General features: G+C 45.8%; 1 protein-coding gene across 1 annotated transcript in view; it reads right to left on the bottom strand.

Moving 5' to 3' along the window:
* The window catches only part of LOC140460598 (uncharacterized), a 44,471-nt gene extending 22,965 nt beyond the window's left edge, over window positions 1–21,506 (bottom strand). Inside the window, exon 1 of the mRNA XM_072555213.1 lies at window positions 20,411–21,506. Within this exon, the coding sequence (XP_072411314.1) occupies window positions 20,411–21,432 (1,022 nt within the window). The 5' untranslated portion in view covers window positions 21,433–21,506. The remainder of the gene's footprint in view (window positions 1–20,410) is intronic.
* Window positions 21,507–27,658: the final 6,152 nt, after the last annotated feature.

The following is a 27,658-nucleotide window of genomic DNA, read 5'->3' as shown; positions in this document are numbered from 1 at the left end:
AGCTTCTAGAGAGTAAGAGAGGAAGCAGAATTCACTAGAAATTAGAATTGATCGGATGGACTAATGGGCCAAGGAGTGGCAGATGGAGTTTAATTTAGAGAAATGTGAGGTTTTGCATTTTGGTCAAGCAATGCAGGCAGGACTGGTACAGTGAAGGGGAGTGTTGCAGAACAAAGTGAACTTGGAGTGCAGGTTCATAGCTCCTTGAAAGTGGAGTTGCAGGTAGACAGGATAGTGAAGAATGTGTTTGGTATGCTTTCCTTTATTGGTCAGAGCATTGTGTATAGGCATTGGGAGATCATGTTGTGGCTGTCCATTGGTAAGGCGACTTTTGGAATAGTGCATCCAGTTCTGGTCTCCCTGCTTTCGGAAAGAACTTCTGAAACTTTGAGAGGGATCGGAAAAGATTTGCGAGGATGTTGCTAAACTTGGAGGGTTTGAACTACAGGGAAAGGCTGAGTAGATCCAGGATATTTTCCCTGGAGCATCGGAAGCTGAGGGGCAGCCTTATAGAGGTTTATAACGGGCATGGATAGGGTGAATATCCAAGGTCTTTTCCCCAAGGTAGGAGAGTCCAAAACTACAGGGCATATGTTTGAGGTGAGAGGGGAATGATTTAAAAGGGCCCTGAGGGGCAACTTTTTCACGCAGAGGGTTGTGGATGTATGGAATGAGCTGCCAGAGGAAGTGGTGAGGCTGGTACAATTATATTTAAAATGCCTCTGGCTGGGTACATGAATAGGAATGGTATAGAACCATAAGAGCCACATGCTGGCAAATGGGACTAGATTAATTTCGGATATCTGTTTGGCACAGACGAGTTTGACCAAAGGGTCTGTTTCCGTGCTGTATGACTAATTGTCTTCGGTGAAAGCACAAGTGTGGTTGTGAAGACTGGAGGCTGGGAGCAGAAGAAGTTACAATGAAATATTTGATTTATGAGAGAGCAACTGAGTGAGTGTGGACATTTGGGATTTTGGTGGAAAGTGGGAATTCATTGCACTGTGGGGATCAAGCCCTCACTATCCAGTCATTTCAGCTGGTGGATGAGACTCGGCACTTCATGCAGGCAGTCAATCCAGATAATATTTTATAAATTCCTGCTTTGGAAATAGAAACAGTCTGAGTCAAGACTGAGATACAGGCAAACTCTGACCTCATACCTTTAATGCAATGTCTGAGCTGAGATGCCACCTTTTGTTGTAAAGCCTTATGTTATCTTGAGAGGGTGCCTTACAGGAAGTTCTGGGATTTCCATATTAATGATACCTGCAATCCATTCTAAAAGATGAAAGACTGAACAATCCAGATTTGTTCAATATATCATTTCAGTGGCAGGCCACAAATGTCTTTCCATAAATTCTGTGCCTTATGGTCTTATTCTCCACAACCACCTGATGAAGGAGCAGTGCTCCAAACGATTGTTCTTCCAAATAAACCTGTTAGACTATAACCCGCGATTTTTAACTGTGCCCAGGTTAGGGTGCATTGATCATGCTAAATTATGCATAGTGCCCAGTGATGTGCAGGTGAGGGTGGATTGGCCGTGTTATAGTACCCATCATGCCCAAGTAGGTGCAGGTTTGTGTGGGTTAGGCGTGCTAACTTACACATAGTGTTCAGGGATGTGCAAGGTAGGGTGGATTGGCCAAGGGATATGGGCCAAGTGCTGGCAAATCGGACTAAATTGTTTTACAATATCTGGTCAGCATAGACACATTGGACCAAAAGGTCTGTTACTGTGCGGTATATCCTAATGACTCTGGCTTTCTACTAACGTTTGCCACGTCTCTTCTGTTCAGTTTCTCTCTGGTGTCTGTGTTAATACCTTGATGTGTCTGGTTACTCCTCAAGATGCATTCCCGATTCATCCTGAATTGACACATTTTGTTTTGCTTCCCAAAATCAGACCTGCTCACTCTCAGCAGTATCCCAATGTTGTGAAAGATGTTAACTTTCAGGTGGAGTTATCCAATATATAAGTCTTGACGTTTTTACTGTTCTGATCTTGAATCAGCACCTTCAGAAGAATTACTTAGAGCGGAGTGAGAACGGGGAGGGGGAGTGGAGAGAGAGAGAAACAAAGAGAGGAGGATGTTGCTTTCAATTTTGTGGAATAACAAAAGAAAAGAATGCTCCACAGAAGGTAGAATACCTTGTTCTGAATTTCTACCCTGCACTGACAGTGTTGACTTTTGTAATTTCTTTTTCCAGAGTATTTGAAGATCCGAAGACAGAAGTTTCAAAATGAACAGATGAGGACCTTATGCCCGAAATGTTGACTCTCCTGCTCCTTGGATGCTGCCTGACCTGCTGTGCTTTTCCAGCGCCGCACTTTTCAACACTGACTCTCCCGCGTCTGCGGTCCTCACTTTCACGTCAATATCTGACAGTCACTCAATCGATTGGAACAGCCACGATTTTTGATTACAATTCTGTGAGAAGGAGCAAAGCATTTTGGTTCCTATTTCAGTACATTTTCATGATCAGTGGGAGAGGAGGGGAGGGGAGGAGAGAGAAAACTCCAATCTGATTCACTCACGCCGGTTTTAGGGAAGGAAACTGCCGTTGTGGGAAAGGATTCACTCAATAGTCCCAGCTGCATCCTTTACCCGGTCTGGCCTACTCGTGACTCCAGACTCACAGCAGTCTGTTTCACTTCCCACTCCCCCCGTTCCCGGCCCCACACGTTCAGGCTGTACCGAGGATCCAATTACAAAGGGACAACTCTTTGCTGACCGATAGGAAAGAAAGTGAGGTGGGGTGGGGGGAGGGGGAGTGTGTGCACTTTGACCTTGTGCTGTTTAAAAAGCAGCTACTTTCTCTACATCTTTTTGCTGGGGGGGATCTGAAGCTGTAACAAAGTTGGGTCACAATAAAGATTACCTGAACTTACCGCTGGGCTCAGACTCTCATTGAAAGCTTTGAGCTCCAGATGGTTTTTTGTTTTAAAGCTGCTCATTTCTTTCAGCCTCCTGCCCTAAGTTTCCAATGTTATGTATCAGGTAGAGCAGTGAATGAGTAGCTAGTATCATTAAAACTTGTAATTTTTTTAGGAATGCAAGTACTGCGTTGTTTTATCAGCATTGTAAAGTTTCCTGCAAATGCAAATTCATCCCATGGACTTGTATGTGAGGGTGTTTTTGCATGTGTGTATGATGGAGTATGAGCCTGAGAGGGTGTGTGCAATGGTGGGTTTGTGAGTGTCTGAGAGAGGGTCTGCGTGAGTGTGAGAGAGTGTAGGATGTAGTGGGGTCACCCAAGGTTATCCTCGTGGGTTCTGAACTTGGCCATCAACCTCTGCTCAGCCACTGGAAACAGTTAAGCAGTGACACAACCCACATCGGAGAGGACAGAGTGGCACTTGTCTCGCAGAAGGTGGGAGGCTCTGGATGCTATCATCCAGGGTAAACACACGCTGGAGGACCTTCAGCTCAGATAGATTCAGCTGGAAGCCAGGCTGCAGACACGGTGGTGGTGGTGGTGGGTGGGGGGGATCTTAACCCGACACTTTATTCTGGGAGACAGTCATTCACCTCAGGACAGCCTTCTGATTGGGTCAGGGATTGTTTCCGTTCTCTGCAGTTGCCAGTAGGAAGCCAGATGATATAGGTGTCTGTCTGGTGCCAGGATTCAGGAACCGAGAATGGATGGTGATGACTGTACCTGAGAAATGGCATATTTTTAAAATTAAGAATAGCTAAAATGATATATTCAGAAACATTATTAAAGCATGTTCAATTTTATAAGAAAGCTGCAGACATCTTTTGAAACTCGCATTGAAATATGTGCAGATAGGCCACAGCTGAGGACAGGCTGTAATGGGTGAATGGCCTATTCCTAGTCTTGTGAAATTGGCTCAGACTATGTCAAAAAAGAATCATAGAATTGTAGAGCACAGAAACAAAGCCTTCGGTCCCGACCAACCAGATATCCTAAATTAACCTAGTCTCATTTGCCAGCACTTTGCCCATATCCCTGTAAACCTTCCTGTTCATGTCCCCATCCAGATACCTTATAAATTTTGTAATTGTACCACTTCCTCTGGCAGCTCATTCAATTTACGCACCACTCTCTGCATGAAACAAGTTGCCCCATAGGACACTTCTAAGTTCCCCCCCCCCCTCACCCTAAACTACTTCTACTTCTGCTACTTCTGGACCTCCCCACCCCAGGGGAAATACCTTGTCTATTTATATTATCTATGCCCCTCATGATTTTATAAAACTCTACTCCCTCAGCCTTCAATACTCCAGGGAAAACAGCTCCAGCCTTTTCAGCCTCTCCCTGTAGTTCCAAACCTAACAACATCCTTATAAGTCATTTCTGAATCCTTTCAAGTTTCACGACATTCTTCCCACTGAGTGATCAATAGGCTGTGAACAATCTATTTTTGTTGGGGTGTAAGAGAGGGCATTTCTTCAGGCCAATTAACTTTCACACTGTTTTTCTTTCTAATCCGAGGTCACTCAAATCTTTCCCCACTTACCCTAAACCTTCTCGTTTAGGACCCACAACCCTGTGGAAAAGATATACAAACGTTGAGCAGCCGAACAAATGCAAAAGGGCTAAGAAGTCGAGCCACAGATGGGGAAAACAAAGTGGCCCCAGCCTTTTTATCTCCTACTGGCATTTAGACACTTCAAATCTGTCAGTAATACCACCTACCAGGATCTCCAACGTCTCTGTGACAGCGAGCACTGCGCATGCTCCTCGGAGTCAGCAAAAAAACTACACCAGCTGCTCGGTGTCCGCGCACACGGCTCGCGCCCTTCTTTTGATGGACCAATAGGAAGCACTGGAGGACCGGAAGGAGGCTGATCCTCCTGCCAATCAGAGCGCCTCTATTGTCTGAATGCGGAAGTTGGAACATGAGCTTCGGAAGTTGCCGTTGTTGCTTCTGTCTGAATAAAGATTGAACTTCACCCTAGATTGCAACCTCCTTCCTCTTGTCGAACATCTGTGAGTACGGCACTCTCTTTTCTCACCCTATTTTCAATTTCTTTTCTAAATTCTGAGCTTCAGTTGTTGACTTGCAGCAACTGAAAGGAAATGGGGTGAATCGGGGGTTGGGGGAACAGACGTGCAAGCGTTGGTTCAGATCTGTGTCTCCATTGGCAAACGCATTACCACAATGTGATGATTTTGCCTTGGCTGTGGAAGAAAATGCAGAAAAAAGGTGCATTGTTTAAGTGGTGATAAATTGGGATGTGGACAAAGTGAGGACTGCACATGCTGGAGATTAGAGTCGAAAAGTGTGGTGCTGGAAAAGCACAGAAGGTCAGGCAGCATCCGAGGACCAGGATTGTTGGTGATTTGGACACGAGCCCTTCGTCAGGAATGATATGTGGATGTACAAAGGGGCCTCAACATCCTTCCACACCAGTCACTGCCAGTTGTCAGACAGGTGTGTAGCTAGCAAGCAATCAGCAAGGCAAGTGGTATATTAGCAAGAGTTCAGAATTCGGATGTCTTTCTGCGATCAGGCAGCCATTGAATATATTCAAGCCTGCGTTCATCTGATTTCTGAACAACAAAAAAGTGGATGGTGATGGGGGAAGGCAAAAATAATGGTTTTAAGACCAGTACAGAACAGTTACACAGTCATACAGCTCAGAAACAGACACTTCAGTCCAACTAGTCCATGCTGAATATATTCACAAACTAAGCTAGTCCCATGTAGTTTGGCCCATATCCCTCTGAACCTTTCCTACTCAAGTACTTATCCAAATGTCTTTTAAATGTTGTTACTGTACCTATATCCACTACTTCCTTAGGACATTGATTCCACACACAAACCACACTCTTTCAAAAAAAGGTGTTCCTCATGTCTTTTTAAAATCTTTCTCCTCTCTCCTTAAAAGTTTGCTCCCTAATCTTGAAACCCCCATCTGAAGGAAACAGCACCAGCCACTCACCTCATTGACACCCCTCTTGGTTTTATAAACTTCTCAACTTCCTGTGCTCCTGTGAAAAAAGTCCCAGCCTATCTACTCAGATGTAGGTATATTCATATCCAGTTATGATCTGTTCCGTGCTGGTGCATGCTCAAAAGACCAAATGGCCGACGCCTGCTCTCAATTCTCTCACACTATGTCCAAGACAGCAAGAGACCATAAAACATAAGAACAGAAATTAGACCATTCAGCCCATCAGGTCTGCTCATACCACACAACCGTGGTTGATAAGTTTCTCAACCTCATTCTCCCACTTCCTCCCTGTAACCCTTGATCCCCTTGATACTCAAGAACCTATCTATCTCAATCTTAAATACCCTCAGTGACCTAGCCTCCACAGCCTCATGTTGCAATAAATTCCACGGATTCACCACTCTCTGGCTGAAAAGTTTCTCCTCATCTCCCTTCTAAAAGGTCTTCACTTTTCTAGTCTCTATCAGGTCTGGTCTCGCCCACCAATGGAAACATCTTCCCAATGTCCACTTTGTTTAGGCCTTTCAATGTTCTGTATGTTTCAATTATATCTCCCCTGAGTGTGAGTGTGGGGCTGTGTTATGGACTAAGCCAGACCACTCAAAACATTCTTAAGCAGGCAGCCCCAGACCATAACTTTGCAATTTGATTTGGTAAGTGTACAGTGAAAATTACCTGGAGTAAGTTAGCTCGGTTGACTACTAGATTTCAAAACAGACAAAAATTTATTCACAAAATTACACAATGAAACACAAAGATCAGAATAAAGAACCGCTACAGAACTCAACCTTGCCAACTAGACTCAGTTATGCTGTTCTGAATATACACAACAGTCCCAATAAGCCAACTCCCTTTGAAAACCAGTATAAATGGAACACATTGAAGTTGAGAGGCAGAAAAGAGCCATCAGATCGTGAAAGGAACATCTTCTAGGACAAATCTACATCACTAAGGGACTTCATAAGCCTAGCATTTAAATACCTAAGAATACCAATACCGACAAACAGACATAGCTAAATTGATAAACTAATTGTACCATCAGCCCGATCTGCAGTTTGTCCAACTGGTCCCTTCAGTCATTCTGTCAAGGAATACCTGGATCTCTTCTTGTATCTCAGTAATATTGCCAGTGAGATCGGGAATGCCCATAGTGCATTTATCTTGGACAATCGTGCAGACCTCGCCCTCCTGGGCAAGTATATAATCTAAGGCATACCGATTCTGATCGTTCCAACCTCAGGGTACTCTGCATTCCCCAGCCTATCGGGTGTCCTGTATTGTCACCCAGTCCCTTGGGATCCTTCCAGTTGGAGCAAGGTTGGCTGAGACCGACCGCTGCATCTTCCTCAGATGTAGGTTCCATCGACTTGTCCACTGGCCAGGACAAGGTACTGTTGTGGGAACAAGGGCTCCGATAGTGACCTCATGAGGGACATCTTTGCCATCAAGGAAAAGGAAATTGGTAGCTTTACCTTAGCTGAAGAAATAATAGTCTGGTTTGGTGTATATTAGGGAGAGTTTGTCAAAATAGGTTACTGAAATGTTACAGAAGGGGGTCTGGTCAGGTCTACAGGAGTAAAGGGTCGACGTTTTGCGAGAGGAGTTGCTTGAGCGCTGTAAAAAATGGGCCAAGTGACTCGAGCACTCGCACTGTATGGGAGACAATGGTCCTCAGAATGCTGTTCCCATTGGGATCTCCCTTAGCTCTATTGTACATGGTCTTAGTGACAGTATCAGATTCTGAAAAGAGAAAAGGCCTATAAATGCGCAAGGGAAGGGTTCCATTCCAGGTCCATGTGCCGCATAAGGCCTGTTGTACCCCAGTCAGTGTTACACCAGCTGTTTGTATACACAGACCGGAGGTGTTGGAAAGTGATATTTCTCTTCGCAGGGTCGGCAGTAGGAATTCTGATGAATAGATTGGAATCGGGACTGGGGACGGGGCAAGTAAGTCATCTCCCGATAGAGAGGAATAACATACTACTGCCTCTGGGGTGAAGAGCATTCTGTGGGCCTGTATAAATAAGTTGTTTGTGGATTGAGGAGTTTCCCCTATCAGGCTTCCCTTTTCTTGAGTCAGCCCGCCCTGCAAAAAGGAATGGAGTTCCTGGGCGCCCTTAAAATATTTACCATACTAACAGGGTTGATCATTTTTATCCTCACTAGGCTTGTGTCTGCAGGTAAAATCAAAAAGACATGTTCGGTAACGACATGGTACCTCCCACTGATTTCTACTGTCCAGATGGACCATCTGGTCTTTCTGATGTAAGAGTCCATTGCAATAATCAATCTTCATCATGTTCCATACATCAAAGGCATCTGGTCCGGTGCACTGGACGACATCTCCTCAGCATGGGTGGTGGATAATCTCTGATCATTCCTGGTCGCATCCATACTTAGTGGCTTTCCCCATCAGGATGTTGTACGTGATCAGAAAGCTGAGGAGATAAGCGATCCCCCACATGTCCCTCCTCTTACTTCAAGTATCTGTAATAAGATTAACATTAGAACAACAGCAAAATTCAAAAACCAAACTGGACAGGTTCCACTCCTTTTGTTGGGATTCCAGTATTCTCTCCTCCTCTTCACCTCTTTTGATTGGTGTGGTCAATCAATTTACAATGGTGCAGTTGGACCCAAGCTGAGCACCCAGCGACTTTGACCGCTGTAGGGGTTGGGAGTAAAACCTGGAAGGGGCCATCCCAACGAGGTTGGAGACCTTTGCGAGTCCAGTTCTTGAGAAGCACCAACGAACCAGGCTCTACCCGTGATGAGGCTGAAAGGGAGGGAACATCGCTGTAGGCCGCACGCTCCTGGGAGTAAAAGGCACGCATAACACTAGTTAGAGCAAGAACATAACCAATGATTGCTTTGGTCACGTGGTGGAAGTGGACTGAGAAGGGAGCCGAATCGTTCCAAGGGGTACGGAGAGGGTGACCAGAGAGACTCTCAACTGGAGACAGTCGTGTCTTGCCCGCAGACACAGATTGCATCTGGAATAAAGCCACAGGGATTAGCATAACCAGGACAGGCCAGACTTTACCATTAATTTGACAAGTTTAGTCTTGAGTCTGGTTAAAACATTGAACAAGGCCGGCCGCCTGAGGATGATAAGCACCATGCAGTTGCCGACAAATACAAAGCTGGCAGAGTTCTCCGTTAATATTACCTACAAAGTGTGGTCCATTGTCCGAGCTAATGCACGCAGGTATACTGAAGCGGGGAATTATTTCCTTAAACAAAATCTTCACCACAGTCTCAGCAGTAGCGTTAGGAGGAGGGTAGGCTTCAATCCACTTAGAAAAGACATCAACAATAAGCAAAACATATTTATAGCACTGACATTTCTACAACTCAATGAAGTCCAGTTGAAGTGTCTCCAAGGGACCCTCCAGCAAGGGAATTCTCATAGAGATACTTGAACTAAGAGGTTGGGGATTGCCTACCCACTGACCTTCTTGATCACATACAACATCCTGATCGGGAAAGCCACTGACTGAGTATCGATGCGATCTGGAACGATCTGAGATTATTCTGATGTCATCTGGTGCACCAGACCAGACGCTTTCAATGTGGTGTCGCTTGAGCGATGGCATGAGCTGCCAGAGGAAGTGATGGGTGCTGATGTGATGACAAGTTAATAGGCTCCTGGATGGGCATCTGAATTTGAAGGGTTCAGATGGGTCAAAGCCAAGTGATGGTAAACTGGAGTCATAGAGATGTACAGCACAGAAACAAACCCTTCGGTCCAACTCGTCCTTGCTGACAAGATAGCCAACCCAATTTAGTCCCAGCTGCCAGCATCTGGCCCATATAGAGGCCAAGTGATGGCAAATGTGACTAGATTAATTTAGGATATCTGGGCAGGTTGGGCCAACGGGTCTGTTTCCTTGCTGTGTGACTCTAATTGTCTTCAGTGAAAGCAGAAGTGTGGTTGTGAAGACTGGACTTCCAGAGCATGTTTTGCCCTGACTGGGAAGCAGAAGAGTTTGACTGAAGTGTATTGGTGTTAATGCCTTGATGTCTCATTTTGCTCCCACCTTCCCGGGGTCGTTAACCATTTTGTGTCTGGTTCTTCCTCAAGAAGCTGCATTGCAGGTTCACCCTGAATTGACACACTTTTATTTTGCTTCACAAAAATCAGACTTGCTCACTCTCAGCAGTATCCCAGTGTTGTGAAAGATATTAACTTTCAGGTGGAGGTATCCAAAATTCAGAGAGATGTCAGTCTTGATGTTTTTGCTTTTCTGCCCCTGCAAGATCCTGAATCAGCACCTGCAGGGGAATTAGTTAGAGCGGAGTGAGAACAGAGGGGAAGGGAGAGTGGGATGGTGCTTTCAATTTTGTAGAACAACAAAAGAAAAGAATATCTCACAAAGTAGAATTGCTTGTTCTGAATTTCTACCCTGCACTGATAGTGATGACTTTTGTAATCTGTTTTTAACAGTGTATTTGAAGATCTGAAGACTGAAGCTTCAAAATCAACAGAGGAAGGGCTTATGCCCGAAACATTGACTTTCCTGCTCCTCTGATGCTGCCTGACCTGTTGTGCTTTTTCAGCGCCACACTTTTCAACACTGACTCTCCAGCGTCTGCAGTCCTCACTTTGACGTCAACGTCTAACAGTCACTCAATCCATCGGGACCGCAACGGTTTTCAACTATGATTCTGTGAGAAGGAGCAAAGCGTTTTGGTTCCTGTTTGAGTACATTTTCAGCATCAGTGGGACTGGATGAGAGACCCTACTGTTACAGCGCAGTGTGTGTGGAGCCTGAAACAGTTATACGGCCTGGGAAGAGGAATTCACGGTGGGGAGGGGCTCCACACGCATTTGTGTGTAACTGAAGCTTCAGCCGTGGAGAAACCCGAGGAATTCAGCCCAGTGGAGAAACGGTGGAAGTGTGGCGACTGTGGGAAAAGCTTCCGTGTCCCATATGTCCTGGAGGTGCAGTCACACTGGGGAGAGCCCGTTCCCCTGTCCCGTCTGCGGGAAGGGCTTCAGCACTTCCTCCACCCTGCTAACCCACCAGTGGATCCCACTGGGGAGACGCCCTTCAGCTATTCCTCCACCCTGCTGAGACACCAGCGGGTCCACATGGGGGAAGAGGCCCTTCATGTGTCCCGAGTGCGGGAAGAGATTTACCCAGGCCTCCAACCTGCTGACCCACCAGCGGATCCACACAGGAGAAAGGCCCTTCAGCTGCCCCCTGTGCGGGAAGGGCTTCACCAGCTCTACCAATCTCCGGAGGCACCAGCGAGTTCATTTACCATCGCAGGGGGATTGAAGGCGCGATGGCTGAGTGGCAGTATCAACTGGACTATCAACCCAGTTCCAGGGGCTCCCGGGTTTGAATCCCAGTGCAGATGGTGCGATACAGGGTATGGGTTGAAATTGCTGAGTGAGGCAACACTTCCTCTGGGTTAAGGCTGTACCAAGGATCCAATTACAAAGAGACAACTTGGTGGTGACCAAAAGTAAAGAAGTGAGGTGGGTTGGGGGGTGATGGGGTAGCGTGTGCGCTTTGACCGTGAGCTGTTTAAAAAGCTGCTACTTTTTCTCTGTCTTTTTGCTGAGGGGGTTTGAAGCTGTAACAAAGTTGGATCTCAATAAAAGTTACCTGAATTTACCCCCTGGCTCAACTCTCATTGAAAGCTTTGAGCTCCGAGAATACTTGGGTGAGAGCCAAGATATGCAATATCTCCATGTATAATAATGAAGTAGCTCATTTATTCTGAAATTATTTCAATTAGTTGGTCAATTGCCAAATAATAGCTGCATAACTGTTGTCAATATTGATACCCAGGAAAGCTATTTTGTTTAGTATATTTCCTTTGTAAAGATCTTATCTAAATTATAAAATGAATGTATTTTCATCTGAAATAAAATTTGCAGTGTTTTATTAAATGGTGAAAGTAACTTTGCACTTAATTGCTCCGTTTGGGATTAAACATTATGACTTAAATTATGAAAGATCACTTTTATCTATGGTGAGTCTATTAACAAACAAATGTTGCCATTTGCTCTCAAGTTAGCTCAGATTCAATTTGAAATTCTTGAATGATTTGAATAAGGGGTAAAAAATAAATATTTATTGCACTTTTCTGAAATTCTCTGCACTGCCATTGTATTTGGTTAAATAAATTATGTATCTCTCTTCGTAACTTTGATATCACCACAAATCTTAGGAACCCCATCGAGGACAAACAAAAGTAGAAAGTAGGAGACAACAGCTTCGCTTCACTTGGAGGTCACCACTGATGTTCCCTAGCCAGGTAATGAAACGTCTGGATATCAAACCTACACCCTAAACATTCTACTTTGCTGAAAGACTGCACAATCTGCAGGCAGTCAATACATGTAATATATTGTAAATTCCACTTTGAAAATAGATAATAGGTCCACTACTTTTTGGATGTGAGCATAAGTGGAATAGTAAGCAAGTTTGCTGATGACACCAAAATTGGAGGTGTAGTGGACAGCGAAGGAGGTTACCTCAGATTACAATGGGATCTTGATCAGATGGGCCAATGGGCTGAGAAGTGGCAAATGGAATTTAATTTAGATAAATGTGAGGTGCTGCATTTTGGGAAAGCAAATCTTAGCAGGACTTATACACTTAATGGTAAGGTCCTAGGGGGTGTTGCTGAACAAAGAGACCTTGGAGTGCAAGTTCATAGCTCCTTGAAAGTGGAGTTGCAGGTTGACAGGATAGTGAAGATGGTGTTTTGTATGCTTTCCTTTATTGGTCAGAATATTGAGTACAGGAGTTGGGAGGTCATGTTACTGCTGTACAGTTGGAATAGTACAATTCTGGTTTCCTTCCTATCAGAAAGATGTTGTGAAACTTAAGGGTTCAGAAAAGATTTACAAGGATGTTGCCAAGACTGGAAGATTTGAGCTATAGGGAGAGACAGAACAGGCTGGGGCTGTTTTCCCTGGAGCGTCAGAGGCTGAGGGGTACCCTTATAGAGGTTTATAAAATCATGAGGGGCATGGATAGGATAGATAGAAAAAGTATTTTCCCTGGGGTGGGAAAGTCCAGAACTAGAGGGCATAGGTTTACAGTGAGAGGGGAAAGATATGAAAGAGACCTAAGAGGCAACCTTTTCACTTAGAGGGTGGTACGTGTATGGAATGAGCTGCCAGAGGAAGTGGTGGAGGCTGGTACAATTACAACATTTAAAAGGCAACTGGAGGGATATGGGCCCCGAGCTGGCAGGTGGGACTAGATTGGGTTGGGATATTGTGCACAGGGATGTGCAGGGTAGGTGCATTAGTCAGGGGTAAATGTTATGCAATAGGGGTAGGGGAATTGTGTGGGTGGGTTTACCCTTCGGAGGATCGGTGTGTAGTCTTTGGGCTGAGTAGCCTGTTCCCACACTGTGGGGAGTCTCTGAACGGGAAGGGATTTTTGTAAACTGTGCAAGGTAACGTAGGCGTAGTGCGGGGGCCTGCTGTTGGCCTTGCTCCGCCCCTTGCTCCTCCCCCTGTTGTTGAGCTGTCTAACAAACAGCTACTCTTTCTCTGCCTTTTTGCTGGGGGGATCTGAAGCTGTAACAATGTTGGGACGTAATAAAGGTAACCTGAACATTCTGCCGGATTCAGGCTCTCATTGAAAGCTGAGAGCTCCAAGCGGTTTTTGTTTTAAAGCTGCTCATTTCTTGCAGCCTCCTGCACTAAGTTTCCAATGTTGTGTATCAGATGGAGCAGTGACTGAGTAGCTGGTTTCGTTAGAGAGAATGGCCAATTCACCGAGAGAGAGAATTGGGACCAGCGTTGAACAGATCATGACTGGATATGGATCTACCTGCATCTAGGTGGATGGGCTGAGACTTTTTCACTGGCACATAGGAGGTGGAGAGGTGACCTTATCAGGGTTTACAAAATCATGAGGGGAGAGATGAGGTGAACGACGGGTATCCTTCCCCTAGGGTTGGGGTTTCAAGATTAGGGAGCAAATTTTGATGGTGACAGGAGAAAGAGATTTTAAAAAGACTTGAAGGCCACAATTTTTTTTATACAGAGTGGTTCACATGCAGACTAAATGTCTAGAGGAAGTGGTGGATGCAGGTACAGTAACAACGTTTAAAAGACATTTGGATAAGTTCATGAATAGGAAAGGATTGGAGGGATATGGGCCAAAATACTGGCAGGTGGGACTGGTTTAGTTTGAGAACATAGTCAGCATGGACTAGTTGGACTGAAGGGTCTGTTTCTGTGCCGTATGGCTCTGTAACTCGGTTCTATACTGGTCTTAAAACCATTTTCTTGCCTTCCCCATAAACATTCACATAAAAATCAGATGAACTCAGCCTTGAATATATTCAATGACCCCCTAACTGTAGGAAGACATTCCCACTTCCGATCAGAATTCCTCTTGCTAATACACCACTTGCCTTGCTCAGTACCTGCTGCACCTGTCTGACAACTGGCACAGAAGGACACTAATACCCCTCTGAACATCCACACATCATTCCTGATGAAGGGCTCATGCCCAAAACTTCGACTGTCCTACTGCTGCTTGACCTGCTGTGCTTTGCCAATTGTGGTCTTCTCTACATCGGGAAAACAGAGTGTAAACTCGGGGAACGGTTTGCTGAGCATCGCAGAGGCTGAGCGGACTTCCCAGTCTCCACCCATTTTAATGCCCCTTCCCACTCCCCTTCTGACATGACTATCTTTGGCTTCCTCCATTACCACAACAAACCAAACCACAAATTGGAGGAACAAAACCTCATCTTCTGTCTGAGCAGTCAACAGCCTGGAGGACTCAACACTGAGTTCTCCAATTTCAAATAATCTCCCATCCCATCCCCCAACTCACTTCCCAGCCCCTTCCACTCTTCCCTGCCAACTAGATTCCTTCCTCCCATTCACCAACCAGGTCGTACCAGGTTGTGGGGATAAGGCAGCAACAGGATACTGATTGAGGATGATCAGCCATTATCACAATGAATGGTGGTGCTGGTTCGAAGGGCAGAATAGCCTACTCCTGCACCTATTGTCTATTGTACCCTCTACCTGTCTCCACCTATCCACACTTCAATACCCTGCCCCAGCACACCCTTGTTCCACAGCTCTCCCTATACCCACCCCCCAGTCCTGAACAAGAGTTACACCAGATACCTCGACTTCTCCACCTCCTACTACTGCCTGGCTTGCTACATTCTTTAAGTCTCCTGCCTGTCTATTTTGCCAATTGAGAACAAAGGCCTGGACTAACTTTTCCAGAGTCTGTCCCCTCGCTGGATTCACTCCCATTCCTTTCAGTTGCTCCAAGTCAACAACTGAACCTCAGAATGAAGTGTAAATGGAAATGGGGGTGAGAAAAGAGAGTGCCGTACTCTCAGATGTTGGACAGAGGAAAGGAGTTGCAGTCTGAGGTCAAGCTCAATCTTCATTCAGAGAGAGGAGAAGCAGGAGCTTCAGAACCTCATGGTCCAGCTTCCACATTCACCAATAGGGGAGCTCCGAATGGCAGGAGGACAATTCTCCCTCCGGTCCTCCAGTGCTCCTTATTTGTCCATCAAACGTAGGACTCACCCCTATTCTGCTGACAGCGAGGAACACGCCCAATGTTTTGGTGACACTGGCAAACATGTGCCTGCTTGTTGACACTGAGGAGTGTACACAATATGCACTGTAGCAATGCTGGTGTTATTGACAGAACTTAAGTGTCCAAATTCCTATGGGAGAACAAAAAGGGGAGAGCCATTTTTTTCCATGTGGCTCAATATTTGATTGCTTTTGCATTTGTCTGGCTGCTCAATGTTTTTATGTCTTTTCCTCAATATGCTCTGTAGGAATGCTGGTGTTATTGACAGATTTTAAGTTTCCAAATGCCTATAGGCTAACAAAAAGGGTACAGCCATAATTTTTTTCTCCCCCATGTGGCTCGATATTTGATTGCTTTTGCATTTGTGTGGCTGCTCAATGTTTAAGTCTTTTCCTCAGTGTTGGGGTGAGATTCACAACTAGAAGGCATAGGTTTAGGGTGAGACCACAAAGATACCTGAGGGGCAACGTTTCCACGCAGAGGGTGGTGCGGAGATGGAATGAGCTGCCAGAGGAAGTAGTGGAAGGTGATATAATTACAGCATTTAAAAGTTATCTGGCTGGGTATATGAATAGTAAGGGTTTAGAGGGATATGAGTCAAGTGCTGGCAAAGGGGACTAGATTAAGTTAGGATATCTGGTTGACATGGACAGGTTGGACCGAATGGGTCTGTTTCTGTGCTGTACATCGCTATGACTCTAAATAATAAATAGTCTACTTTTCCAAATAACAAACTATATCCATGTTAACAAGGCTTAGTGCACCACATACGTTACTAACCATTCTCAACAAGTCCTGCCCCTTCAATGATTGAGGAACATACACATGCTGGTGCATAATCTCCTTCAATAGTATTTACACACTACCCTCAGCAATTGCACAAGTAACAGCAAAGAGCAAACAGCACAAGAATTAAACAAACAGTGAGGGGGTAAACAGCACAAGGATTAAACAAACAGTGAGGGTAAACAGCACAAGGATTAAACAAACAGTGAAGGGGTAAACAGCACAAGCCCCAGTAAAATCAGATGTAAAGTGAGTGTAAAATGTCACTATGACAGGACAGGCCCCACATTCCTTCCCCTCCGTCCCCCCCCCCCCCCCCCAACCTGCCTCACCTTTCACCTCCCGGGCCCAGTACCTTCCAGGTGGCCCCAGAGTTGACACAGGGGCCGCCCCACGACCAGTAGAACTCCACCACCCAGGCGGCCGACGGGTTCCCAAACAGGCCCTTAACCCCATCCGCCTCCAGAATGGTCACCGGCTCCTGCCTGCTGTACAGCCGGGCGGTGTGGCCCGTGACACAGCAGCTGCACCAGGAAGGCGGCGGTGCCCAGTGACGGGTGTCTGCCCCGGGGCCGCACGGCGCCATTTTCCTAACGGCCGCCCCTTCCCCGCTCGAGCGACTTCTCCTCCCAACCGCCTTCACCCCCGCGTGACGTCAGCTCAGGGGGATGGGCGGGGCCGGGGAGCCTCACCGTCACCAAGTAACAGCCACCTCGCGCTACAACTGCTCATTCACAAAAACAAACTCTCCTGTCTCACTCTGCAGCTGCAGGGGGGACACTGCCACGTTTCGAGGAGCCCTGTCTACATTGGGAAAGTTCACGGCTCAATTTAAACAGATATTCCGACATATAACGGAACGGCATCATATCTAAAAGGGGGGCAATCTGCATTTTAAAGTGACGTGGACATTTTAACGGCCTATTTTTGCAAATAAATAGATTTAAATGGACAAGATTATATTTCAAAAGGGATGTGGGCACATTCAAAGGGATATCTTAATATGTAAAGTCACGCAGTTATATCTAAGTGAATCTACATTTCGAAGAAACGTTGCCCTATTTTTAAGCAGAAGTACCCCTTTAAGAGACATACTGATATCTAAAGGGGTAAATATACATTATCGAGGAGTGAGATTGCGTTGTGAGGAACATAACACATTTAAAGGGTGAGTTACATGTAAAGGGGCATTTTTATATTTAAAAAGATACATTGAAATCTGAAGAGACTTGTTCATAAGTAGAAGTACATGGTAACATTAAGGAAGCATGACCGTATTGGAAATAGTGCAGCCATTTTTAAAAAGGGGGTTGTAGTGGCCGTGAGATGGTTTAATTTTTAAGAAAATAAGCAAGGTATTACGATTTGGAATGGTCTTGAAGGGGTGATGGAACCAGCAACCATGGAGAAAGTTAAAATTCACACAACACCAGGTTATAATCCAACAGGTTTATTTGGAAGCACTAGCTTTCGAAGCGCCGCTCCTTCATCTGGTGGTTGTGGAGAATGAGATCACGATCACGGAGTTTATAGCCAATGGAGTCCAGTGGCATGGAGATGTGATACATCAAACAATTTTAGATTAAATCTTTCACCTTTTGAATGGGTTTCGAAAGGTATGTTAATCCTAGAATTTGATTTTAATTACCTTCTCACGAATATCATTCAAATGCAGAGCTTTTCTAACAATAGGTGTGAATCCTGTCTGCGTCCGAATGTTGAGTCAGACTGAGATTTTTCTTAGAGAAAAATTTTTGCATTTAGACTTCATTTTTGAGGAAGTAATTTACAGATTAGGGTGTAGACGTTAGGGTGGATTGGTTGTGCTGAATTACCCATAGCGACCAGGGATGTGCAATTTAGGATAGATTGTCCATGGGAAATACGGAGAAAGGGGATGGATATGGATGAGATACTCTTCGGAGGGCCAGATTAAAATAGATGGGCTGAATGGCCTGCTTCCATGTTATTGGGATTCTATGACTCCCCCCGACAAAGCAGCATTTTATATGCATCTATCCTGTCAAGCCCCTTTCAGAATTCTACTGGTTTCAATAAGATCACTTCTGGTTCAGAGAGGTATACAGCACAGAAACAGACCCTTCGGTCCAATTCATCCATGCCGATCAGGATTCCCAAACTAAACTAGTCCCACTTGCCTGTGTTTGGCCCATATCCCTCTAAACTTTTCTATGCATGTACTCATCCAAATTCCACATGCAAACCACCCTCTGTCAAAAAGTTGCCCCACAGGTTCCTTTTAAATCTCTCTCCTCTCACTTTAAAGAAATATGCCCCCTAGTCTTGAGCTCCCCTACGCTAAGGAAGAGCCCTTTGGTGTTCACCTTACCTCCACGCCTCATGATTTTATCAATCTCAATAATGTCACCCCTCAACCTCCTGTGCTCCAGTGAATGAAGTCCCAAAATCTTCTTATAACTCAAACCCTCCAGTCCTGGCAACATCCTGGTAAATCTTTACCAAACCCTCTCTAATAGAATTCTTCCTCTTACAGGATCACCAGAACCATACTCGGTACTCTACAAGTGGCCTCACCAACATCCTGTACAACCTCAACATGATTAGATTTTATTAGATTACTTACAGTGTGGAAACAGGCCCTTCGGCCCAACAAGTCCACACCGACCCGCCGGATGTCCCAATCCCTCTACTCAATGGTGTGAACAATGAAGACAAGTATGCTAAATGCCTTCTTGACCACCCTGTCTAGCAGCGATGCAACTTTCAAAGAACTATGTACCTGAACCCCACCATGTCTCTCTTTTACAGCACAGCACAGGGCCTTACCATTTACCGTACAAGTCCTGCCCTTCCTTGTTTTAGCAAAATGCAAGCCCTCACTTTTAATAGCTCACTCATACACACGCTTTCTCTCAGACACCCACATATACACATCCCCAACACTCTCACAGGCTTATACTCCATCACACTCTCACTTTACCAAGCATGCACACACACACTTACATGCATGCATTCACACATCACTTTTTGGGCAAACTTATATTGGCAGAATTATGTTTGCAGATACATTCTACTTTGCTCAAAAAGTGCACAACCTGCAGGCAGTCAATCCATGTAATATTTTATAAATTCCTACTTTGGAACTAGAACCAGTCTGATTCAAGATTGGGATACTGTCAGACTTGAACCTCACACTTTTAATGCATTGTCTGGGCTGAGATGTCACTTTTTAAAATAAAAAACCTTAAGTCATCTCGAGAACGTGAATTAATAGTAGTTCTGGGATTTACAGATTAATGAACTGAAACCTGCAACTCAGTCTAAAAGGTGAAAGACTTAACAGCAATCTTGGTTTGTTCAATATATCCTATCAGTTGCATGACACTGTGATCTTTTGCTATAAAATCTGTGTCTTATGATTCTGCTCCACAGTTACCTGCTGAAGGAGCAGTGCTCCGAAAGCTAGTGCTTTCCAAATAAACCTGTTGGACTAAAAACTGGTGTTGTGTGATTTTTAACTTTATCCAGCCCAGTCCAACATTGGCTCCTCCACATAATTTCTTGCGAACACAGCCCACACCTCCTGATGCTGCCAAGAAATCTTACAACGCCGATGAAATGACACTCTCTGCACTCCTGAAAAATTGACAATTTCTCACGATACTGGCTGCTCATTCACGACTCCATCTGATACGCGACATTGGAAGCTTAGTGCAGGAGACTGAAAGAAATGAGCAGCTTTAAAACAAAAACCCCTTGGCGCTCAAAGCTTTCAATGAGAGTCTGAGCCCGGCAGTAAGTTCAGGTAACCTTTATTGTGACCCAACTTTGTTACAACTTCAGATCTCCTCAGCAAAAAGGCAGAGATAAAGTTGCTTGTTGAACAGCTCAAAATCAAAGCGCACACATTTCGCCCCACCACTTTCTTTACTATTGATCAGCACTGAGATGTCCCTTTCTAATTGGGTCCTTGGTACAGCCTTAACCCGGAGGATGTGTTGCCTCACTCGGCAATTTCAACCTGTACCCTGTATAGCGCCATCTGCTGCAGTGGGATTCAAACCCGGGAGCACCTGGAACTGGGTCAATAGTCCAGTCGATAATGACACTCAGCCGTTGCTCCTTCAAACACCCTGCGATGGTAGGTGAATGCGCTGGTGCCTCTGGAGGTGGGAGGAGCGGGTGAAGTCCTTCCCGCATTCGGGACAGCTGAACGGCCTCTCCCCCGTGTGGACCCGCCAGTGGGTCAGCAGGGCGGTGGAATTACTGAAGGCCTTCCTGCACTCGGGGCAGCTGAAGGGCCTCTCCCCCGTGTGAATCCGCTGGTGCTTCAGTAGGTTTGAGGAATTGCTGAAGGCCTTCCTGCACTCGGGACAGCTGAAAGGCCTCTCCCCCGTGTGGACCCGCCGGTGCCTCAGCAGGTTGGGGGAATTGCTAAAGGCCTTCCCACATTCGGGGCAGCTGAAGGGCCTCTCCCCAGTGTGGATCCGCTGGTGGGTCAGCAGAGAAGAGGAATTGTTGAAGGTCTTCCCGCACTCGGGGCAGCTGAAGGGCCTCTCCCCACTGTGGGTCCGCTGGTGGGTCAGTAGGGAAGAGGAATCGCTGAAAGCCTTCCCACAATCTGGGCAGCTGAAGGGCCTCTCCCCCGTGTGGACCTGCTGGTGCCTCAGCAGGTTGGGGGAATTGCTGAAGGCCTTCCCACACTCGGGGCAGCTGAAGGGTCTCTCCCCTGTGTGGGACCGCCGGTGGGTCAGCAGGTTGGAGGCCTGGGTAAATCTCTTCCCACACTCAGGGCAGGAGAACGGCCTCTCCCCTGCGTGGGCCCGCAGGTGCCTCAGCAGGTGGGAGGCCTGGGTAAATCTCTTTCCGCAGTTGGGGCAGCTGAAGGGCCTTTCCCCCGAGTGGGACCGCTGGTGCCTCAGCAGGTCGGAACAATTACTGAAGGCCTTCCCGCACTCTGGGCAGGGGAATGGCCTCTCCCCGGTGTGGGTCCGCTGGTGCCTCAGCAGGGCGGAGGTCTGGGCAAAGCCCTTCCCACACTCAGGGCAGGAGAATGGCCTGTCCCCTGTGTGGATGTGCTGATGAATCTGCAGGGCAGACGGGAAATGGAAGCCATTCCCGCCATCACTGCACTTCCACCGTTTCTCCACGGGGCGGGATTCCTCGGGTTTCTCCATGGCCGAAGCTTCAGCTGCACACAAATATGTTTCCAGCCCCTCCCTGCTGTCAATTCCTGCTGCTACATGCCCCACACTCAGTGCGCTGCAACAGTAGGGTCTCTCATCCAGGCCCACTGATGCTGAAAACGTACTCAAACAGGAACCAAAATGCTTTGGTCCTTCTCACAGACTCATAGTTGAAAATTCTTTCTGGTCCCGAGGGATTGAATCATTGACGTCAATGTAAGGACTGCAGACGCTGGAGAATCAGTGTTGAAATGTGTGGTACTGGAAATGGCCAACAGGTCAGGCAGCATCCGAATAGCAGGAGAGTCAACGTTTCGGGCATAAGAACTTCATACGTTGATTTTGAAACTTCTATCTTCAAATCTTCAAATACACTGTTTAAAAAGAGATTGCAAAAGTCATCACTGTCAGTGCAGGGTAGAATTCAGAACAAGCAATTCTACCTTCTGTTGAATATTCTTGTTATTCCACAAAATTGAAAGCACCATCCCACTCTCTCTCCCCCTCTGTTCTCACTCCAATCTAACTAATTCTCCTGAAGGTGCTGATTCAGGATCTTACAGGGGCAGATGAGCAAAAAACATCAAGACTGACATCTCTCTGAATTTTGGATAATTCCACCTGAAAGTTAATATCTTTCACAACACTGGGATATTGCTAAGAGTGAGCAGGTCTGCTTTTGGGAAGCAAAAAAAAGTGTCAATTCAGGGTGAACCTGCAATTCAGCTTCTTGAGGAAGAACCAGACACAAAATGGTTAACGACCCCAGGAAGGTGGGAGCAAAATGAGACGTCAAGGCATTAATACCGATACACTTCAGTCAAACTCTTCTGCTTCCAGTCAGGGCAAAACATCCTCTGAAAGTCCAGTCATCACAGCCACACTTCTGCTTTCACTGAAGACGATTAGAGTCACACAGCACAGACACAGACCCTTGGGCCCAACCTGTCCAAGCTGACCAGATTTCCTAAATTAATCTAGTCACATTTGTTATCACTTAGCCCCTATATGGGCTGGGTGCTGGGACTAAATTGGGTTGGCTATCTGGTTGGCAAGGACGAGTTAGATCGAAGGGTCTGTTTCCATGCTGTACATCTCTATGATTTGCCACCACTTGGCCCCTCTCCATCTGAACCCTTTGTATTCATCCGCCCATCCAGATGCCTTTTAACTGTAGGAATTGTACCAGCCCCCACCACTTCCTCTGGCAGCTCATTCCATATACGCATCACCCTCTTCATGAAAAGGTTGCCCCTGAGGTCTCTTTTACATCTCCCCACTGCCGTCACCCTGAACCTATGACCTTCCAGTTCGGGACTCCCCCATCCCAAGGGAAAGATCATGTCTATTTACCCTATCCATGCTCCTCATGATTTTATAAAAGTCTATAATGTCACCTCTCAGGCTCTTGTGTGATGGGGAAAACAGCCCCACCCCATCCTTCCGTCCCTCCTCACCCGGGTAATTAAGACACATACCTGAGGTTGCCAAGCCTGCTCCCTCCCTGGATTCACTCCAACTGCCACAAGTGAATAGATTTCCCCCCTCCCCTCCCTCTCCCTCCCAGGACGAAGAGTTGCCCAAAGAGAGGGAGCTTCACTCAAACTGACAGGGCCACTTCCGCATTGTGACGCCATCAATGGGTCGAGGGTGGGGGAGGGGGAGGGAGAAGGGGCGAGGTGAGGTGCACAGTTTGCAGGAATCCCTTTCCTTCACAGAATCCCCACAGCGTGGAAGCAGGCCACTCAGCCCAACGAGTCCAAACCAACCCTCGAAGGGTAACCCACCCACACCCATTACCCTACACCTCTTGCTCTACTCACTGACTATCACACCTAACCTGCACATCCCTGGGCACTATGGATAATTGAGCATAGCCAATCCCCCCTAACCTGGACAAAGTTAAAAATCATAACACCAAATTATAGTCCAACAGGTTTATTTAGAAGCACTAGCTTTTGGAGCGCTGTTCCTTCATCAGGTGATTGTGGAGAATAAGATCATAATACATAGAATTTATAGAAAAAGATGACAGTGTCCTGCCACTGAAATGATACATTGAACAAACCTGGATTGTTAAGCCTTTCATCTTTACAAATGGGTTGCAGGTTTCGTTAATATGCAAATCCCAGAAATCCCTGGAAGGCACCTTCTCCATATAACTTAAATTTTGATAACAAAAAGTGACATTTCAGCTCAGCTCTGCAAATATACATTCACTCCCGTGGACTTGTGTGTGTGTGTGTGCATGAGAGAGAAAATGTCTATTTCCATCCTGTATATCTCTGTCTATTTCTGTTGGTGTAAATATTGTTGTAAATCATAGCTGGGTTCTCATAGATAGATGTAAGAGAGAGAGAATTCCTCAGGTATGACAGTCTCAGAATCCTGGGAGACCCCCATTTCTGGTTTACTTCCGAATGAACAAACATTAAACACGAGCGCCTATTTGTTTCAAATTTGGTTTCATTTTTCTTGTGTGATTCCCTGCTATGATTACACTGTGTGTCTGGATGGTTGACGGGCTGGGAGATCGTGGGTTGGGGCTTGATTGGCTGAATGCTTTATTGTTCCGGAAGGTGACAAAAAAAAGTGGGGGAGGGCAAAGCTTCAGCAGAAATCCAGCAGAGCTGAGAACAGACCGACACCTTACTCTGTGGGAACAGGGAGATCAACAGAGGACAGAGAAATCAGGGCCTGAAATCCGAGTTGACACCAGACTACCCTGTGATCAGTGCTTTGATTAGCAGCACCAACCTTATACCTTTACCTCGCTTCCCATATGACCAAACCCTCGATATTCAGGATCCAATCCTTGTCATCCTGAAGCCATGTCTCTGTAAGGAGTCTCAGATCATAATTATTCTCCTCAATGTGTGCAGTCAACTCATTTACTTTTGTCACAATGCAGCACACATTCAGATACCATTTCTGGTTTCAATTTTTGTGATCTTTAGAATCCAGTTTTGATTGCTGGAATATTTACTCTCCTTGTCCCTTTCTATCATTCTCTGAAGTTCATTTCCCACATCACTACATTGCTCATTGGTCTTGGTTTGGATTGTTCATGCTAAATTGCCCAGAAAGTTGAAGTTAGGTGGGTTAGCCATGGGAGATGCAGGTTTGTAGTTTCATAGTAATAGAAGCAGGAGTAGGCCATTTGGCCCATCTCGCCTGCTGCACCATTCATTAAGATCATGGCTGATCTATCTATTGTCTCAGCTCCTCCTCCCTGCATTGTCCCAACTACCCTTAATTCCCCTACCATGCAAAAACCACCTCCAACTGTGTCTTGAATATACTTAATGAAGCTGCCTCTACTGATTCCTTGGGCAGAGAACTCCACAGATTCACTATTCTCCAGGAAAAACAGTTCTTCTTCATCTCTGTCCTGAATCTACTCCTCCTCGTCTTGAGGCCTGGTTTCATTCACCAGCAGAAATGACTCAATAGGTAGAGCTTCATCCCCACAGTGCAATGAATTCCCACTTTCCACCAAAATCCCGGATGTACTCACTCACTCAGTTGCTGTCTCACAAATGCAGGATTTCATTGTTACTTCTTCTGCTCCCATTAAGGGCAAAACATCTTTGAAAGCTGCTCTGAAACTCCAGCCTTCATAATCACACTACTGCTTTCACCGAAGGAGATTAGAGTCATACAGCACGGAAACAGACCCTTTGTTCCAACTCGTCTGGCCAAACAGATATCCTAAATTAATCTCATCCAATTTGCCTGCATGTGGCCCACATCTCTCTAAACCCTTCCTATTCATGTACCCATTCAGATGCCTTTAAAAATTCCGACTCATCTCAAACGTATGCCTTCTAGTTTTGGACTCTCCTACCTTGGGGAAAAGACCTTGGATATTCACCCTATCCATGCCTCTTATGAACGTCTATAAGGTCACCCCTCAGCCTCCAATGCTCTCGGGAAAATATCCCCAGCCATTTGAGCCTCTCCTTGTCACTTGTAGACTTGTAAATTTTTTCCGACCCCTTTCAAAGTTTCACAATGTCTTTCCTTTAAAAAGGGAGACCAGAAATGAATACACAGTCTTCCAAACGTGGACTAACCAATGTCCTACACAGCCACAACATGACCTCCCAACTCCTATATTCAATGCACTGACCAATAAAGGAAAGCATACCAAATGCCTTCTTCACTATCCTGTCTACCGGTGACTCCGCTTTCAAGGAACTATGAACCTGCACTCTAAGGTCTCTTTGTTCTGCAATATCCCCCTTTACCGTGTCAGTTCTGCCTGGATTGCTTAACCAAAATGCAAACCACACACTTCTCGGATTTAAACTCCATCTACCACACTTTGGCCAATCAGCCCACCTGATCAGTTCTAATTTATAGTGAACTCTCTTTCCTTGCTTATTCCTTAGAAGTTGAAAATCTCTATCCCACACACTCTCCCTCCATTCTCAGTTTGCTGAACCTAATCCCTGCTGTAACTCATCCTGAAGGATGCAGTTGACGCTGGTTAATAGGCCCACAAGCAGGGGTGTAATAACTGAAACGTAATGAATACTGAATGGCCTGGAAAGAGTGGAAGTTGGGAAGGTGTCTCCATTGACTGGAGAGACTAGGACTAGTGGGCACAGCTTCAGAGTAAAGGGAAGACCTTTTAGAATTGAGGTAAGGAGAAACTTCTTCAGCCAGAAAGCGGTGAATATATGGAATTCACTGCTACAGAAGGCTGTGGTGGAGGCCAGGTCACTGAGGATATTTAAGACTGAGATGAAGACGTTCTTGAGCATCAAGATGATGGAGGGTTATGGAGACAAAGTGAGAGAATGTGGTGTGCCCATTATTTGGGGAAATGCTCAGCTCCCCGCAACGTGCGAAGTCGAATACAAACTGTTCATCACGGGATTTAAACACACAGCCGGTTCATTCAGTTGGTGACAGCGCAGTGTGAATAACATTATACCGATATTTTTACAACATAATCTAGAGATTTCCATCCAGGTTTTAGTCACATCAAACTGCCACGTAATGATGTTATGGCCTCAGTAAACTATAATAACGTGAAGATCACTGGGATGATTTTCTGCATCCGACTGCAATATAAACACAGATCATTGTTTCCAGTTTTGTGGAACAAAAGACATCATATTGATGGAAAATTACAGTTAGTGCAAACACAGCTAGCTATCGATAAATATTAATCCTGTTCACTTCAATGGCCAAATTTCAATTCAGAAACCAAGTGCACTCGGCTGCTTGTAACAGAGACAACATGACAAAATGGCTCATAGGAGGAGAAATGGGACATTGAGGAGAAGTGAAATGTTTGCTTTTGGTCACCTCCACAATTGTTAGAAAAACAGGTTGAAAGGATTCTTAAAAGGTGTCTGAAGTAGTCGTGAGGGATAACACTTCAGACAGCGCAAAGTGGAAGACCACTTTCTAGTGGAAGAAAAAGACATTCCTTATTTCTGAAAGAACTGGGAAACAGAAGAGGGAATGAAATCTGACTTGGGAGCTATTTCCTATTTGTTGAGGATGTTGCTTCATCACAGTCTTGGTTTAGAGCATAAGCTCTTCATCAGGAATAAAGGGTGGCCCAAGGGGGCTGAGAGATAAATGGGAAGGAAGTGGGGCTGCAGGGAAGGCAGCTGGGAGTGCAATAGGTAGATGGAGGTAGGAATTGATGGTGATAGATCAGAGATGAGGGTGAAGTAAATAGGTGAGAAGCAAGGTGGACAGGTATGACAGGTCAAGAGGTTGGTGTCGAATTGGAAGGTTGGAATTGGGACAAGGTGGGGGAGAGGAAATAAGGAAACTGATGAAATCTGCATTGATACCATGAGGTTGGAGGGTCCTAAAGCAGAAGTTGAGGTGTTTTTCCTACAAGTGTCGGATAGCAAGAGGTTGGCAGTGGAGGAGGCCCAGGACTTGCATGTCCTTGGTGGAATGGGAGGGGGAGTTAAAGTGGTAAAAACAAAGACTGCAGATGCTGAAAACCAAATACTGGATTAGTGGTGCTGGAAGAGCACAGCAGTTCAGTCAGCATCCAACAAGCAGCGAAATCGACGTTTCGGGCAAAAGCCCTTCATCAGGAATAAGGCAGTGAGCCTGAAGCGTGGAGAGATAAGCTAGAGGAGGGTGGGATAAAGTGTTCAGCCACAGGGCGGTGTGTCGGTTAGAATTAGAGTCCAAGAGTTGTTCCCTGAAATATTCGGTTAGTTGGCATCCAGTTTCC

The sequence above is a fragment of the Chiloscyllium punctatum genome, chromosome 36, assembly GCF_047496795.1.
Source record: "Chiloscyllium punctatum isolate Juve2018m chromosome 36, sChiPun1.3, whole genome shotgun sequence".
Lineage (NCBI taxonomy): Eukaryota > Metazoa > Chordata > Chondrichthyes > Orectolobiformes > Hemiscylliidae > Chiloscyllium > Chiloscyllium punctatum.
The sequence above is the reverse complement of the archived record's forward strand: the minus strand, read 5'-3'. Positions and strand labels throughout refer to the sequence as shown.